The sequence below is a fragment of the Apteryx mantelli genome, chromosome 4 (genome assembly GCF_036417845.1).
Source record: "Apteryx mantelli isolate bAptMan1 chromosome 4, bAptMan1.hap1, whole genome shotgun sequence".
Lineage (NCBI taxonomy): Eukaryota > Metazoa > Chordata > Aves > Apterygiformes > Apterygidae > Apteryx > Apteryx mantelli.
Window position 1 is genome coordinate 7,331,883 of NC_089981.1, and position 17,277 is coordinate 7,349,159.

The 17,277-nt window shown below is 45.9% G+C and overlaps 1 protein-coding gene across 1 annotated transcript; it reads left to right on the forward strand.

Annotated features, from left to right (window-relative positions):
• The first annotated feature begins 8,556 nt into the window (after window positions 1-8,556).
• On the forward strand, window positions 8,557-9,381 carry LOC136991890 (proto-oncogene Mas-like). Its single transcript, XM_067295383.1, has one exon. The coding sequence runs from the start codon at window positions 8,557-8,559 to the stop codon at window positions 9,379-9,381; it is 825 nt and encodes a 274-aa protein (XP_067151484.1).
• The last annotated feature ends 7,896 nt before the right edge of the window (window positions 9,382-17,277 follow it).

Sequence of the window (17,277 nt, forward strand, 5' to 3'; positions counted from 1 at the left end):
GAAAGTAGCGCAGAGCTTTTTGCAATGCCATCCACCTTTTTCAGGTTATGGCTGAGCTCCTTGTCCCTAGGCATTTCTACATCCATACAGTTTCTCATGCGAGACAAGGTCACATTCCAGCATAAACATGGGACTTCTTTGGTTCACCCTGTATTCCAGCTACAACCCATCGAGCATTACATGTCACTAATAAATGAGTAGCCTACATCTTTAGAAAAAGTGTAACGTCTCTAGCTTGCCTTTATGCACCCAGACCACCAGAGTTCCTTTGGTCAAAGAAGTGTGGGAACCATCAGATTAAACTCTTCACAGAGAGTTTAAGGTCAGCCAAAAGCAGGCACTCTTTTAATAAAAATATCCTCTGTATGGGCTTCCTTCTAGCATCGAAGCATTCCCCATCAGCTGGTGTTAAAATGCACCATTTTAAGTCCTGCAGAATTACATCACAACATTTGTACTGGTGATCTGTGAGCAAATCTGTGGAATGATTCAGTTAAGCCAAGTTATCTACCAACTACTTCCATCTGCAACATAATCAGAAATTCTCATGCAGGCACAAAGGGATCAAGCATCCACAGGAAACACTGAAACTGAGAAAACCCAAGATTACTTTCAAACCCACAAAGTGAAGCCGAGAGAGGAAGTCGGGAAAGGTAGGGACTTTTCCTATGCTTACAGTTGTACTTACACTAGATGAAAGTTTTTCAAGCAGAAGGGTAAAATTTACATGGATGGTTCCCCTTCAGATATTTCTACAAGGAAAAGGATCAGTAAGAACAACGGGAGGTCAGTTTCTCCCTCGTCTTACCAGGTCGTGATCCTTTCTACCCCTCTTCCTTCTAATGAGCAACGACATAGACTTCTCAACAGAATAAATGACAGGGATGAAATGAGCACACCTTTATGGCTGTGCAGTACCCAGTCGAAAAGAAATAGCTGGGCTCCATCCAAGCCAGAGCATGACTGGAAGCATACCACAGCAATCGCAGGGCCATATTTAGGCAGTCAGAAAGGAGTGACCAAGAGAGAAATGGTCAGGGGAAACTATATGCCGGAATGCCAGCAGATGGCAAATTCCTGAGCTAAAAACAAGGTGTGCATCTACAAAAGGACCGATTCACAATTCAGACAGCTCGGCTATGTATCTTGCTTGATAAGGTCCTTTCCATCACCACCAAACTGCATCTAACAAACTATCTCATCTGTCTGATCTCATCTCATCGACTTAAGTCATGTAGGCACCTGTACCTAAGCTAGGCATATTACACCTGACCAGTCTACTTGTAGATGTGATGAATCATGTGCTGCCGGTACCCGTTTCTTACTGTTGACTCCAAGAGGATTACTAGAATGACTAATTCAGTAGAGGATTGCCACCAGTTATGGCTTATCTCTTCAAGTGCCTTTGCAGGGGTAGACCTGAGCTATATGACATAATGCAATCAGCTGCAAAATAAAATGAATCTCATGTGTACTCTTAACATCTCAAAAAGGGTGAGAAATTGCACCATCTCCTTACTGCATGCATTCTTCCCTAAAATCTCAGGTGGTTATGGGAAACAAAAGAATAATTTCGAAGCAATCGAATCTGCGGCTGTAGAACTAGCTCTGTATATGATTCTAGCCAAAGATAACTAGAGACAGTTGATAACTTCAGTGGAAGTTCCTTTCTGTATTTTCACATTTGTGCAAGAAGAAAGGAAAGGGAAGAGGAAAGCAAAGCAAAGCAAACAAAGCGTAGCAAAGCGAGAAGCCAGAGAAGCTGCAAAACTTACCTCGCCTGTGTTTAGAGATCTAATTTTTTGTGTAAGGGCTGTACAACTTTATCTCCTCAACTTCTGTCTCTCCTGGTATGAATGTGTTAGAACACAGCACCTTTAAAGAACATAGAATGGCTTCTGGAAAGCTTCCAAAACTTGCTTAGGAGGTGGCTGTTAGTGTATAATCCAATCCCATCTAATTTATTACTTGCTTTCATGTGTCACAAGTGTATCTTGATGTTTCCTGCCTGTGTGAGAAGTGGTTTAATAGGCTGTGTGGATGATGTGACCTGGGTGTGCTGAATGATGCTTTCATACCCCAGCAGCTGCACAAAGGGCTGAGAAGAAAACCATTTAAGCACCAACCTTTAACCCTCTCCCAGGAAATCTTCCACCTGAAGGGCTCTTGGGGCTGCAGGAAGGAGGGGTGGAGGCTTAGTGAAGGGAAGGCGTGAAAGAAAGGGGCAAAGGAGGAGAATGAGTTCTGTCTTGACTGAAAAGTTTAAGTAAATATATTTTAAAGAAACAGTTGTCAGTCAATGCTTTTCTAATGATATCACAAAGGCATTTCAGGGTTTCTCCATAAGAAATAACAGTCAAAGGAGTAGCTGAGTATTCAGCTGGACAAGCATATGCATGGACCTATCCAGCTAACGCTTCTCGGAGTTCTTCCTTACTCCAAGCTGATAGTTGTATGGATTTCCCATGTGTAAAGGGCCATTAGGTCCACTGCTCTGGCTTCCTAGCATTGTGAATGCTAAAACAGTCCATTTGTAATCTAGATATTTTCTCTCCTTTTTTCACTTCTGTGTATTCCAAAACACATGTAAAAGAGAAATCTTCATTAAAGGAAAAAAAGAAAGAAACCTCAAGCTGTAGGAAGAGTCACCATCCTCCAGGGATGGTAAAGAATTCCTATCGCAGGAGTCTTCTAAGGACGGGTTGGGTTCATTTCTCTCAGGAGTGGTTACGATTAAGTTTTTATAGGGACAAAAGATGTCCTGGGTGACCTCTTGATGACCCTCCAAGTCCTATCTCACCAGAAATTTCATCACTGGAAATCCAGTGAATAAAGCCTCTTTGCAAGAATTTGCATGTTTTAACAGAGGTCAGTGAATTACAAAGTCAGTCAAAAAAATCCTTCATTTACGAATTGGGAAACTGGGGGAGGAAGTCACCTATTTAATGCCAATGGAAGTCAGCAAATTTAACCCTGACTTAGTCACTCTAGGCTCTTCTGCGCAAAAAAATGAATGTCTCTGGAGGCAGATGCATCTGATCTACCTCAGAACTGATTTTAGGATGCGATTAGGTCTGAAATAGACGTCTAGCTTTTAAACAAAACAACCTAGGGCGGACAACTCTCAACTGTCATGATGGGCCCCATCTTTCTTAACCTGAGCAGCTGCAGTCAAAGGTGAACCTATGAAATGAAACAAACGAAGCAAATAGACATGCTGATTTATAGCAGCATATCATCTCAACCAAGGCCCAAGTCAAATTCATCGTTTCTCTCAACTCTACTGTGTATTTGTAGCTTATGCCTCATGGATGTCAGGAAAGACATTGTCTCAGCTACTGTCCTTTCCTTTGTTTTGCTGAAATTTCTGGAAATGTGGAATGGCCTGATAGCAACATAGTTAATGTCTCCATCTCCTCTGCACAGAATGCCAGCGATCTCCACAGTGAAAACAGAAATCCTACAGTTAATGAGAATAAATACTGGTAAAGAAATGTCTTGGTGAAAATAGTCCCCTAACTTAAATGTCCTTTTACGGTCGCCTGGAGTCTTGGGCAGCTTAATGAGGGTTAACAGTAGTCACTACAGGAAACAAGAGTATTGGGTAAGAAGGTAAACAAAGTCTTACAGTCTTTGGGAAAGGAAGAGGAACAACAGATGACAGAAGCGAGAGATCAGGCCAATAGCATCTGGCCTGCTCACCTAGTATGAGTCAGCCTGCCACTTTCTGTACCCAGTGGCACACATGGCAGCAACTTGGCTAGCATCACATTCATGTCCTTTTGTTTCCCTAGCCAAATGGAATACCAGAGATGACTTAATGCACAAGTCCAAATGAAGAATTGCTGTTACCTGCTGTTGCAAAATAATTCCCCGTTGGGGTGCGCTTAGTGCCAGCAAAGGAGAAAGGTCTTTTCTCCATTTTCATTCCACTTACCTTGGCACCTGGCTCTGGACACCACTATGGCAGCAGGTCATGCTCAGGGGAGCTGTGATTTGGACAAGGAGGGACTGTGCATGGTGAGATGAATGAGGTTTTGCAGCTGGATAGTGAATACTGGCAAGGGGTTTGTTGATAGAGCCATGGTGAATGTGTGTTGTGAATTTGATGATGAGCAGGATGGGGACAAGGCACGGTGTGGAGGGAAGTTGTGAAACTTGAAATGGATGCTACATGGCCAGGGGCTGTCTTTGTGGAGTTTGTGAAATCAGAAGTGCCTGAGGTGTGGTGAGGGACTGTGCTGAAAGATCGTATGAAGTGGCAGGTAATACTGTGGATGCTAAGCTGTGTTGAAAGACCTTGTGACATCAGAAGCGGGCATCGTGTTTTGAAGGGTAACACTAGGAGAGGTTGCAAAATTGTGGCTGCTGAGGTGTCATAAGGCTGGCTAGAAAGTTCAAGGAGACCCTACAGTAGAACAGGTTGTGCGAAGTAGTAGGGGACAATGTATGGTGACAACTTGTGTTGGGAGAGGTTTTGAGGTCAGAAGAGGACACTCGGTAGTGGTGAGTGTGCTAAGGGAGGTTCTGCAGTGACAGTGGACCCTTGGGGAATGAGAAGCTGTGTTGAGGGAGGTTGTGAAATCAGCAGCAGGCATTATGGAAGAGGACTGACAATTTCTCAGTCTGTGTGACCCTGAGCAGCAGTAGAGCAATCTTCTGCAAGGTCTGTGAAACTAGAGCTGCTCATGGATGCATCTGGGAAGCAAAGCATCAGTGCAAGAGTCAAGCTATAACTTTGGACAGACAGTTCTTGTGTTCTTTATATCGCGAGACTGTCTGAAGAAGGGAGAAGTAGCGAGAAAGCATTTCCTAAGCCATGACAGTGACAGGTTCTGTGCTGGGAGGGAAGGGGGAAGTGGTTGGAATCTAAGTGACCACATACAACAAACTAGATCCTTCCTCAAGAGAGTGATTGGCTGTTTCTCCAGACGTCACATTGAAATGACCATGGCTTTTTTAACAGTGTCTAAATAGCCCAGCACCAGGATTTGATTTTACAGCACAAGGATTTTGTCTGGACCATCAGTCACAGAATTCAGGTGACAATTTTCACCAGCAGATCCACACCAGGCAGTTGCTGCAAATAGTCCCTGAAATACCAAGGAACCCACAAGAAGGTGAGAAAGTCCTGGATGGCTGCAACGATCTTTGCCATTGCCCTCTGTCTCTTGCTTTCTGCCATGATTTTGGAGAGATGATGAGGGGAAGGGAGGAGAAAAAAGAACGGGGGGAAAGGAGCTCCAATATTTTCCTTTCCTGCTGGTTAGAAATTGGCTATAGCTACACAATTGTCTTGATCATCTTCAAGATAAGGAGATCTTCATTCTAGGGATCTTTTTTCCAAGAACAAATGCTATTGCATTGCCCTAACTGCCCATCTGTCATAGAAGGTGGCATTCTTCAGAGATCAAACACTAGCAGTTTTGGTCTTAGATGATCAATTAAGATCAGCTGAGAAAGCACAACAGCATAACTCTGTGTCCAGAGAATGAGATGTCTTTGTGGTGTCAAGTTTGTTCAGACTAACAGCTGCCACAAGAACTATACTGTGCTCAGCATGTAAACCACAGGAAGGCTGTTTAATCTCAAGGGAAAGAAAGACCAGCTAGACTGCTGCTATTTGATGCAGGCTTTCATTAAGTAGTTTCATTAAGGAAGTAGGCTCAGGTTTTGAATATGCTTTGGAGACAGGAGACCAATCTTACCAAAGCCTTATAATAGATATTTGAGAACCGTGAGTGACTTTTTCAGCATGCTTTTGCACGGTCTATGGAAGAAACCATAGGATGGTTACTTCACTTGCATTATATGGAATGCAAAGTTTTTGATGATTCGGCATATCTCCACAGGGCGTCCATTACAACCAGTATGACAGTACATGACAGTACATATCAATGGCCCAGGCTGATGCTATTTAACATTATGAAATCTGATTGAAATGCTTTAGCTAGAAACGTAATCACCTGATGTTCCCTAAATGGCCAATGGAGAGAGAGGCACCTCCAGAGGATGACCCACATTTCAGGTGGGGTGAATTGCCTTGTGGAGATGATGGCAGTAGGGAGGTAAAACAACCACTTTCTTAATGTGAGCACCTGGTGAGAAGGTTGGAGTGGGCAAAGGCAGAGGTAGGTGCCACTCAAATAGTTGCGTCCTCTTTAAATCAGTTGGCAAATTGCTTCAGGTCACACAGAGAGGTTGTGGCAGAGGAGTGTGCTGCAACTGGATTCTCCAAAGGGTGGGTAACCACTAACCATCGGCTCTTCATTTCTCTTCACAGCATACTTGGTTCACAGAATTAGCGGCTGCTTCAGGTACTTTCTACTGTGGATCAAGGTCTGATAATTTTTCATTGTGGGAGATCTGCTGCGACCCCACAACCAGATGGAGAGGAAGTGGACACAGTCATAAGGCCATATATTTTCAATGGGCTTGCTACAGATGTTCAGGGAGCAGGTAGCCTTGTGAGTGCTGTTGGGCAAGCAGTAAGCTACTCTACTAAGATAAAGAAACAGAAGGTGAGTTTGGACTCAGATGTTACATGCAGCACTTACCTGCCTGTTCTGAAACAAACTGTGCTACAACAGACATTCCTTGCTTTCTGAAAGAGACAATGCTTTTTATTTCCCTTAGTCCATTTCAGAAGTACATACTTATATTCTTGGATCTAACAGTCTCTAAAGGCTTGATGTTAGAAATACTCGAGGTCCCATAATGGCTGAGGATGGAATCTTCTAGCTCCCTGCAAAAGAGTATGCCGCAGTGCCAGAAGTTCCCTGGGTTCAGTCAACCCTAAAAGACACATCCTGCAAGCTGTGGTGATGACATTAAGGGTGCAGTTCACCTCACCTGCCTTCAGCCATCCAGATGTTAAGCCACTAGGTGAAGCTAGCACCATGGGATGTGTCTGCAGTCAGCAGAGAAAGACAGGCAGCTGACTGTGCACATCTAAGACACCTATCTTAGGGCCAAAATATTACCCTTGCAGGTGCTCCTAAACCTCCATTAATTCTAATGGTAGCTCTAAAAGCTAAGTGCAATGAGACGTTTGTATTCTTAATGGACAAAGTTAGGTGCAATGGTTCCACTTGGATTCTCAACCAAGCACTGCCAGTGTATATGCCTGTCGCAGACTCATGCGGCAAAACTATCCCCACTGCCCCGGCTATCAGCTGGACGAGGAGATTACCTGCATAGTCTTTCCGTGTAGCACTGAAGACAGGGTGGGTTGTTGAGACGAAACAATAATGTTTCAATTTGTCACATTTCACCCGTTCAGGTAGTCTGTCTCCCCACTTGCTGTGGCATTTGACAAAGGGGTAAGGAACTATTCGTGTCGGTTAGATTATCCCATGATTCACCTCTTCACCACTGTCCTTATTTTGACTTGTTTCTCTCTTCTTTTTGACTATCTCCTGCTGTCTTTCATGGCACTTCTCTATCTTGTCATGTCCAAATTAACAGCTGGCAGGGCGAGTAGGAAAGAGTCACACAGTTTGACCTCATTGCACAAAAATGGAGTGAATTTTATTTCTGGACCTTTGGTTTTGGGGTTTTTTTGGGGGGCAAGATTCTCATTCAAATCCCAGTATCATGGAGGAGGGAGCAGGGTGAATTGACAGAACGGTGTGAAAGGATTATTTAAGCCATAATTCCAATGTCATGTGAGGGTCAGACACTTTCTCCTACACATGCTTCTTAAAACTTCTGAGAAAGAAATTAGTAAGGCCTGACTCTGTCAGACTGAATTATTATCTATACATAAGGCTCCAGAGGCCAAACCAATCACATTAAACTACATTTCATTAAAATAGAAATCAGTCATCAACATAAAAACTACCAGCTATATGACTACTCGACGATGTTTTCTGGGAGTATGGATAGGAAAAACTCAGTCTGATTTAATGCTGCTTAAATTTGTATGTTGACTATCTACAACTTTCATACACTTTTGACAATATTCATCTAACCTAATCCTAGCTATGTGAAGCAAAGACAATTATATCTGAGCTAATATCCCTGGGTTCCCTTTTTATTAAGACAAGAAAATGAGGAACTTTTCGGGTATGATCAATCTGAGCTAACATTGCTTTATTTTAGCCTACTTGTTTCCCACCACTGGCTGTAAAAGGAGCCTCAAGAAATAAGTTCAAAAAGAGACACATACATTGCAATCTAGCTTTTCCTACGTGCCACACACAATTTGGCCTCAGATACGGTGTTTTAAATGACACATAGAAGCTCTAGGCTCCAAGTCCAAACACAGCAATCCTTCCCTGAATCTACCTCTGGCTACAAAGAGCTGGAAAGACATTGCAAACACCACCAGATGATCATGAGAGAAAGTCACACGAGCTACCACCTCTGTGCTCTCTGCTTAGAGGTCTGTGTGAAATCAGAGACAGTGACAGATCAGTACTTCACAGTGAAGCCCTCATTATGAGTGCTAAAACTACATCAACCTTCCTTCCAAATACAACCAGCCTGGCTGAAGGGGCTAATTACAGTGGGACTGTGCAAAAGGCAGAGCCGTCATAGGCTCTCCTCAAGTTCATGGAGAGCTTCTGCCTCATCAGCTCTGCCTCTGGCATGGTGGGAAATGGCACGGTCCTTTGGTACCTTGGCTTCCGCATCCAGAGGAACTGCTTCACTGTCTGCATCCTGAACGTGGCTGCCGCTGACTTTGGCTACCTGCTCTGCATCGCCATCGAAACAGTTCAGTGCCTGATGCACTGCAATGTGGGAGTGCAGTTTGGGATACTCCTCTTCCTGGATCTTTTCACGTACGGGACTGGCTTGTATCTCCTGACAGCCATCAGCATTGAGAGGTGCCTGTCTGTCCTCTGTCCCATCTGGTGCCGAAGCCATCGCCCAAAGCACTTGTCCGGCATCATCTCCGGCCTGCTCTGGAGCCTCTCGCTGCTGCTGAACATGCTGGGGTACATTTCTTGCACTGTTCGCCCCTCTAGCAACTGCCACATACTCCTCATCACCACTGGAGTCCTGGACTTCCTCTTCTGCACGCCCCTCATGCTGGTATTCAGCCTCACCCTCTTCCTCAAAGTCAAGTGCAGCTCCCAGCACCTCCAAACAGGCAGGCTCTTCACCCTGATTATGCTCACCGTCCTCTTCTTCCTCATTTTTGCTGTTCCGCTGAGTGTCCTGATCCTCTTTGACTTCTGGGGCTATAAATTTCTCTACTCCCCAGAGACTGGTTTTGTGCTGTCCTGCGTCAATAGCAGCCTCAGTCCAGCTCTTTACTTCATTCTGGGCAGCTACAGGGATCGGAGGATTCGGCTCACCCTCAGGCTGGCCTTCCAGAGGGCCTTTAAAGATTCAGCAGATGACAAAGATGAACGGGAAAGCCACAAACAATAACTATGGCCTCTTAAATTCATCCCTTCTTTTGCCTGAACACCTTCTGCATTGGAGACAAAAGGAAAGAGAGAGGAAGACTATGAAGATTCCTTTAAACCATTGGACTCTAGAAATCGGGGGGGGAAAAAGTGAATATAAGGCTTTAATTTAGGGTTATCCCAAGCCATGTTGCTAGTCTGCTACATTAAGCCCATATTCAAATGCCCTTTGTTCATTTAGACTCCTGCACAATATGGCATGAGAAGCAGGCTGCATAGCTTTCTATCTCTGCTTACTGTCACTGTCCTTGGGTGCTAAATTTATTAAACACCATCTTGAAATGTATCAGCCTGGTCTTTGTTTGCTTCTTGCTTTCAACCTTCACGTTAACTGAGAGCAAAAATCTCAGCTCCTTCTCCATCAATTTTCTTGCTCCTAAAGCCATTGCATAGACCACATATTGTCAAAAGTGTCTGGTCAAAAATAATTTCAAAAACAATTATTTTTGGCAATAAACCATATAAGGGATCTCTCCCCACCCCTCAACATTCATTTTTGGGAAAAAAAGGAGGTTTTCTAAAAGAAATGTGGAAGGAAGAATGACCACAATGTATTGAAGGAAGGGAGAGCTATATGGGGATGCATGTTCTCCTCTGCTTGAGTGCTTTTCCCTAGGTGTCTGCCTGGATGCTGTCCCTGCTTACCAGAAGGAACAGGCCAACCTCCCTCCAGCCACAAACTGAAAGCTCTCCCTGAAAAAGGAAGAGATGCAGGGTGAGGCAGCATGCAGGCTGTGGGAATACAAATGAGAAAAGGGATGTGAGTGTGTCAGAGTTCAAAGGAAGGAATCCTAAGGGAATAACAAAGAGAGTCCCCCTGCTGCCACAAAACTCCCACCATCTGTGGGGCACAGGACTGTGTAGGAAGTTCCTCAGGGCAGAGAGAAGGGAAGACTGACAAATTCCCATCCCAAAGAAGCCACTAGAGGTAGGAGAGAACTTGGCTAGCCCTGACCTTGCAAAGGAGGTAGCAGGAGGTGCAGTGGGTCGACCACCTGATTTGCTGGCAAAGGTTGCTGGGTAGAGCCAATCCCCCTTGCAGGCCAGAAGCACTCCTGTAAAACAGCAGCAAGCTGGGGAGGCAGTGAGGCTCTATCAGACACACAAGAGCCTGCGGGGGCAGCGAAGGAAGGCACACAGCAGGCGGTCCCCTTCTCCTGGAATCTGCTCCAAAGACCCGCGAGGGCCCTGTGAAAACCTGGCCAGAAGTAATCCAGAACATCTTCTGGAGGATCACAGGGAGAATACAGGCAGGATCGACCTGTCAAGGACATCAACTCACTCTGAGCATGACTCTCAAGTAGTGTGACACATCCCTGCAGTGAAACGGGCTGATAGGGTTAATGCAAGAAATTCAGCCAAATAGAGAGCTGGGGCCAAAGCTGACTGCATGGTCTCTTGTACACTTTCCATGTCATCCGTCATGTCAGAGGTAATCCCCAACAGGCCATTCACTCTCTTTCTTCTTAAAAGAACAGATGTGATCTGAGAGGGGAAGTAATATGCTAATGCTACTTAAGATGACACAATTACATGAAACTTAGAAGTACAGATACTATTTTTCTGCTTTTCCTGTTCAGCTTTGTAAAGTGCGAGTACATCTGCCCTGGCAGTTAACTGGTCAGGAATCTGGACTGTTATGAGCTGCTGCTTATCCCTTCCTGGGGATTTTTATCAGCTGCATAAGGATACAAGGATATGGAAGAGCAGGGAGGAGAGTGCTGGAGGGTGAGGGAGGGAGAGAGGCAGTGGAGCAGTAAACACAGAAGGAAGCAGAGATTTGGGCCAGCAGTCCTTCACATTTTTCCCCAAGAAACCCTGCAGTCTGTATTGCATCCTTATGGAAACTGGCCTAAAGCGGATTGGCCACACACTCCCTATATATATATATATATATATGTATGTATATCTCAAGAACTCATCGTAATTCTTACTGGAAGTTTGCTCTTGGCTACCCGCATTCAGAACGCCCTTTCCAGGAAAAGCAGCCAAATCCTATCAGGGGTTGTCCTTTCTAGGCTGTGTAAGGTTGGACACCAACTTAACCTTACATTTTCTGAACACTAGATGGTTTCCGAGCTCATCGGGATTACCGTTCTTTTGAAACTGATCTCTAACAGGAAATAGCCTGCTAAAGACCATATCTCAGGAGAGAGATACTATCAAAAACCGTTTTTACCTGTTGTAGACAGAGTGCAGTCCAAACACATTTGTTAGCATGAAAATTAGAACCCTTGTACAAATTATACATATGCAAAGAGGAATTAGGGACACATTTGTCCAACAATTTTAAAAAGAACTGATGCTTTTTGTCATGTTCTGACATAGTGAATTGATCCCTGCAGCTCAAACCTGTCTCTGTCAGAGGCAAGGACTCCTTACAAAGCTTTCCTTGCTGGTGTTTCTGTCCCTGCTTTTCCCCTTCCTCTCCCATCCCTTAAGCAACCTTGTCACTTGGAAAGCTAGTATTTCCCAGCTGCATGATAGCTGGAATTTGTCCCCTCAACATCCCTCAGGACTTTTCGTGAAGAGGTCGATCTACACCAGCTCAAACTGAAGGAGAATTGAGCTCACAAAGTCTGGTTTTGTCTGAACATGGAGCAAGTTTCAGGGCATTCAGCCATGCTCTTGACTTCTAATCCTCTCTGTGTAGAGGAAATGACTCATGGAAAGAAAGTTCAGAAGACAAACAGGGCAAAAAAAAAAAAACGTTTTTAGCTGACAGAGATTCCTATTTTGTATAGATTGTTTCTGTCCTAGTAATTAGATGAATATTAGCACCCACTTAATAGTGAGATTTGTTGTTGTTGTTGTTGTTGTTCTCTGCTCTTCATGGATCTCATGCGTATTTGGTAATATATTTTCTCCATCTGAAAATCCATCTGATTTTCTCAGTCCATTTTGCATTTTCTGGAGCTGCCTTAGGATGCATTTCCGTTATAGCTGTGCTTTGCATTAGAGTAGCAACATATGCATCACCCATTTTGTGGGATGTTCCTGACAAAGAAAAGGGATAAGAGAAGAACCAAGAACACTCATCATACAATGTGTCGTGGAGGGAATACTATTAAAACTACTGTCAAAGAGAACCCTAAATATAAGGCAAATCATACTGAAAAGAAATAAAGGGAAAACAAAAGGAAAAGGAAATGGTGACTGGACCAGGTAAATACTTTTTTATGTAAGACACAGGAAAAATCTTTGCTGAAAGTTTCACGGTGGGCTGAAAAAGGACAAACAAAAAGCCAAGGTTATTTCAGAAGAGCTAACTCCAGCCGTGCTAGTCTGGTACTACACAGCTGCACTTGCTCTTTGGCAAGGGAATAACATGTCCTGCAGTGATTTCAGAGGGAGCAGGACCAGTCCCTATGTGATTCAATGAACTACATATGAGGATTTAGCATGCTTGGCATATTCCCTTGCAGCTGGCCTGCCCAAGTGGATCTTTTGTCATGCAAACAATTTATAGCATCCCCGTTACCCAATTCCACCCTGTAACATGTTTGATCTGTGCCCCAAGATGGCTCTTCATGTTCCACCTTTACCATACCGGCCTCAGTCCATCCTGTGCTTAATAAACTCCAGGCCTCAAGTGCTCCTCCCGTGCCATGCTCCTGACCTCATCAGACATTTGTGCTTGGGTAAACACCTGGCTGTTGGTCACAGCTTCTTACGGCTGCCTTGGTCCACACAAGAGCAAGGTTTTCATGTGAACTGCATTTGTGTAGCTCCAGCAAGGTGCAGAGGTATTACCTAAACCTACACATTGCCCCCGAGACTATCACAAGAAAGAGCAACACTTCTACTAGTTATGGTCATTTTCTCTTCTCTCGTATTGTTCAAGAAAACTTCATTTAGAGATAAAATAAATGTAAAGTATTTAGGGTGGGAAGGATTTATCTTTAGTCTTCGTAAAAGCTAAGGGTAGGATTTAGGTCACCGGACTTTGGGTCCTCACAGTGTAGGTGTGCCAGGTGCCTAGGATCCCACTACAACCACGGAGATCCAGGAAATGCAGTCAGTGGAGCCGAAAGAACAAGTGGATATAGAAGGAGGACAGCAGAGAGGTCTCATGGTTTCTAGTGAAATCTCTGCTAAAGCAATATTATAATCAACTGTCAAAGGGCTTCTCCAAACCTTGTTAACTGACATGAAATGGCTTCAGGAGTACTGTTACTCCGTAGAATTAAAACAAACAAAAAAGAGAAGTTTTGACCCCTGTTAGTTCTTTGAACTAGTGGGATAGCTCGCATGACTGGAATGCTGTCATGGATGGCTACGTGCTTTTTAGGAAAGACAGGCCAGGAAAGCGAGGTGGTGGAGTTGCTCTTTATGAGAGAGCAACTGGAATGTATTGAGCTGTGCCTAGGGGTGGATGAAGAGCGAGTCGAGAGCTTATGGGTAAGGATTAAAGGGCAGACTAACATGGGCGACACTGTTGTGGGTGTTTACTACAGGCCGCCTGATCAGGATGAGGAAGTCGATGAGGCCTTCTACAGACAGCTGGAAGTAGCCTCATGATCCCAGGCCCTGGTTCTCATAGGGGACTTCAACCACCCTGAGATTTGCTGGAAAGACAACACAGCTAGGCACAAACAGTCCCGGAGGTTCCTGCAGAGCATTGGTGACAACTTCTTGACACAGGTGGTGGAGGAGCCAACAAGGAGAGGTGTGCTGCTGGACCTCGTACTAACAGACAAAGAAGGACTGGTGGAAGATGTGAAGGTCGGGGGCAGCCTTGGCTGCAGTGACCATGAGATGGTGGAGTTCAGGATCCTGCGAGGAGGCAGCAGGGCACTGAGTAGGATCGCAACCCTGGACTTGAGGAGAGCAAACTTTGGCCTCTTCAGGGACCTACTTGGAGGAATGCCATGGGTTAGGGCCCTAGAAGGAAGCGGTGTTCAAGAGAGCTGGTTAATATTCAAACATCACTTCCTCCAGGCTCAAGATCAGTGCATCCCTATGAGTTGGAAGTCAAGCAAAGGAGGTAGGAGACCTGCATGGATGAGCAAGGAGCTCCTGGCAAAACTCAGCCAGAAGGAGGAAGTCTACAGAAAGTGGAAAGGGGGACAGGCCACTTGGGAGGAATACAGGAACATTGTCAGAGTATGCAGGGATGCAACGAGGAAGGCTAAGGCCCATTTGGAATTACATCTGGCGAGAGATGTCAAGGACAGCAAGAAGGGCTTCTTCAAAGACATCAGTAGCAAGAGGAAGACTAGGGAAAATGTGGGCCCTTTGCTGAATGGGGAGGGTGCCCTGGTGACAAAGGATGCAGAGACGGCAGAGTTACTGAATGCCGCCTTTGCTTCATTCTTTCCTGCTCAGGCCAGCCCTCAGGAACCCCAGACCCTGGAGGCAAGAGAGAAAGTCTGGAGGAAGGAAGACTTTCCCTTGGTGGAGGAGGATCGGGTTAGAGATCATTTAAGCAAACTTGACACCCACAAATCCATGGGCCCTGATGGGATGCGCCCACGAGTGCTGAGGGAGCTGGCAGATTGTATTGCTAAGCCATTCTCCGTCATCTTTGAAAGGTCTTGGAGAACAGGAGAGGTGCCTGAAGACTGGAAGAAAGCCAATGTCACCCCAGTCTTCCAAAAGGGCAAGAAGGAGGACTCAGGCAACTACAGGCCAGTCAGCCTCACCTGCATCCCTGGAAAGGTGATGGAGCAGCTCATCCTGGAGGCCGTCTCCAAGCATGTGGAGGACAAGAAAGTGATCAGGAGTAGTCAGCATGGCTTCGCCAAGGGGAAATCATGCTTAACCAATCTGATAGCCTTCTGTGATGGAATGACTGGCTGGGTAGATGAGGGGAGAGCAGTGGATGTTGTCTCCCTTGACTTGAGGAAGGCTTTCGACACTGTCTCCCATAGCATCCTCATAGACAGGCTCAGGAAGTGTGGGTTAGATGAGTGGACAGTGAGGTGGCTTGAGAACTGGCTGAATGGCAGAGCTCAGAGGGTTGTGATCAGTGGCACAGAGTCTAGTTGGAGGCCTGTAGCTAGCGGTGTCCCCCAGGGGTCAGGACTGGGTCCAGTCTTGTTCAACTTCTTCATCAATGACCTGGATGAAGGGACAGAGTGCACCCTCAGCAAGTTTGCTGAGGATACAAAACTGGGAGGAGTGGCGGATACCCCAGAGGGCTGTGCTGCCATTCAGAGAGACCTGGAGAGGCTGGAGAGGTGGGCAGAGAGGAACCTCATGAAGTTCAACAAAGGCAAGTGCAGTGTCGTGCAGCTAGGGAGGAATAACCCCATGCACCAGGACAGGTTGGGGGCTGACCTGCTGGAAAGTAGCTCTGCGGAGAAGGACCTGGGAGTGCTGGTGGACACCAAGTTAAGCATGAGGCAGCAATGTGCCCTTGTGGCCAAGAAGGCCAATGGTATCCTGGGGTGCATCAGGAAGAGTGTTGCCAGCAGGTCGAGGGAGGTGATCCTCCCCCTCTCCTCAGCCCTGCTGAGGCCACATCTGGAGTACTGCGTCCAGTTCTGGGCTCCCCAGTACAAGAGGGATGTGGCACTATTGGAGCAAGTCCAGCGAAGGGCCACAAAGATGATTAGGGGACTGGAGCATCTCTCTTATGAGGAAAGGCTGAGAGAGCTGGGCCTGTTTAGCTTGGAGAAGAGAAGGCTGAGAGGAGATCTTATTAACGTGTGTAAGTATCTGAAGGGAGGGTATCAAGAAGATGGAGCCAGACTCTTTTCAGTGATGCCCAGTGACAGGACGCGAGGCAACGGGCACAAACTGAAACACAGACAGTTCCATCTGAACATGAGGAAAAACTTCTTCGCTGTGAGGGTGACAGAGCACTGGAACAGGTTGCCCAGAGAGGTTGTGGAGTCTCCTTCTCTGGAGATATTCAAAAATCCGCCTGGACGCGATCTTGGGCAACTGCTCTAGGTGACCCTGCTTGGGCAGGGGGTTGGACTAGATGATCTCCAGAGGTCCCTTCCAACCTCAACCATTCTGTGATTCTGTGAAATGGCTTCAGGAATACTGTTACCCCATAGAATTAAAATGAACAAAAGAGAAAAGTTTTGACCCCGTTAGTTCTTTGAATGTTCTGGTGCAGACATTTTCCCTTCTTCCTCTGCCTTCAACTTAATTTCAAAAAATCAGATTTAGATCCATTCCTTTTAAATCCAGCCCTTCATTTGCTCACAAACTGTTTTAGTGTTAATTCGATCCATGCACCAGCCAACCCAGAAAGAGAGTAATGGAGACACAAAGGAGGGAAGGATTGAGGGCAGGAGCCAAAAATAAAAAATAAAAAAATAGAAAGTCTGGAGAGCTGGATGGAGAGGCAGAGAAATGCCCTTTCAGCCCTGCAGCAACATGCAAGTGCCAGTGCCAGGAAGAGAGGTGACCCTCACAGCAGCTACTGGGAAGACAGTGAGATAAGGTGCTGTGGCTGGGAGCTGAAAGCTTTCTCAGAAGCACTAGGGTGAGAGGCCTTGCATGGCACTGCGTAAGGGGAGCGAGGCATCCCCAGTGTGGGGTGAGACGGTGGTGGGGAAGAGATTTGGCACAGGCACAGGAGGGTGGCTGATGGCTCAGCAGGAGCTGTGTGCTGCAGCCACATAGGGAAGGGAAAAGCTCCTTACAAGCACCTTTCTCTCCACTGCCTGTACAGGCAGCCTAGGGCAACTAACTCATCTGGAGATGGCCATCTTGGGCGAAAGCTGGGAGTGATGAGTTGAGATGTCCTCTGGGGACAGCGATGGAGAGGCTCAGGGTGTAGGTGAGGAATTGGTGCTCTTCTCTACACACACAGAAGCACCACGCATCACTCCAGGACCCCTGTGTGTTGACCAGAGCAGCCGTGGCACCAGCTGAACGGTCCCCTAGGTGTTCAGGC